Genomic DNA, 1,061 nt, shown 5'->3' on the forward strand with positions numbered 1-1,061 from the left:
ATGTTAGAGATATAAATATTAATATGTCTTATTTTATTTGTTTAAATTTTGAAAATAAATTTTATATATATATATATATATTTAATTATACTGTTAATGTAAAATTGTTTTACACATGCATTCAATTACATAATGGGACGTTAATAAAAATAACTACTTTACATTGATGATGTGAATAATTATCAAAAAAATGATTGTGATTGTATTGTAAAACACAATTTATGCTCTCAGTGTGTGTATATATGAAAGGGACACCTAGAATACTAATTGTTGACATGCCCAACATTATTAATCAATCATAATAAACTGAAGAAAACTTAGTTGAAGTGACAGCTTTCTTATTCTTATTCTTATAGTAGTGTTTCTCCTAAATGTATATCTTACATATAAATATATAATCAAAATACATTAAAAAAAAAAAAGAAAACAAAAACTCTGTTTGAGCTATGTATTGCATTATTATAATCTAAAATTTGATGGTAAAAAAAATCACATGGGAGCTCTATACTACTAAGCTAGATTTAATTACATTACACTTTGCTAATTAAGTGATATATAATAATTGACCTCACCACCATATCACAAAATTAAATACCCATAACGAAATACAACAATAATTCCCCTGAAAATTCTGTGTAGTGTTTATAGCCTTCTATATGTAAAGCTAGCATGTTGCGGATGATGAGTGTTTGAATAATGGATATCCATTATTTTTGTAGAAATGATTATGGTGTTGATGAGTTTTTGAACTTATAAGCAATAATTCCCCATTATTATTATTATTATTATTATTATTAGACCAAATTTTCTCACAAGAAGGGCATATAGTAAGAGTTGTTGGTGGAATTTGCATGGAAAAGGGTGGTGTTGTTTGCATTGATTTGAGTTCTTGAAGCTCGTTTTGGAGCCTCTTATTCTCTTCTGTTAGACTTTCGTAGCACTTCTTCAGGAACTCACAATCTGATTCTGTTTGTTTCAGCTTTGTCCTGTGACCATCAAATATAATATATTAAAATAAATTAAAATAGAGTAACTTTTCTTTTCAATTCTTGAAATTTTTT

General features: G+C 26.3%; 1 protein-coding gene across 1 annotated transcript in view; it reads right to left on the reverse strand.

The window, feature by feature from the left end:
- Nucleotides 423-1,061, reverse strand: part of LOC107648563 (homeobox-leucine zipper protein HAT9) — a gene marked incomplete in the record, with an annotated part of 2,519 nt that continues 1,880 nt past the window's right edge. The window contains 1 exon segment of the mRNA XM_016352379.2: nt 423-986. Within this exon segment, the coding sequence (XP_016207865.1) occupies nt 665-986 (322 nt within the window).

This window comes from Arachis ipaensis, chromosome B06, assembly GCF_000816755.2.
Source record: "Arachis ipaensis cultivar K30076 chromosome B06, Araip1.1, whole genome shotgun sequence".
Classification (NCBI taxonomy): Eukaryota; Viridiplantae; Streptophyta; class Magnoliopsida; order Fabales; family Fabaceae; genus Arachis; species Arachis ipaensis.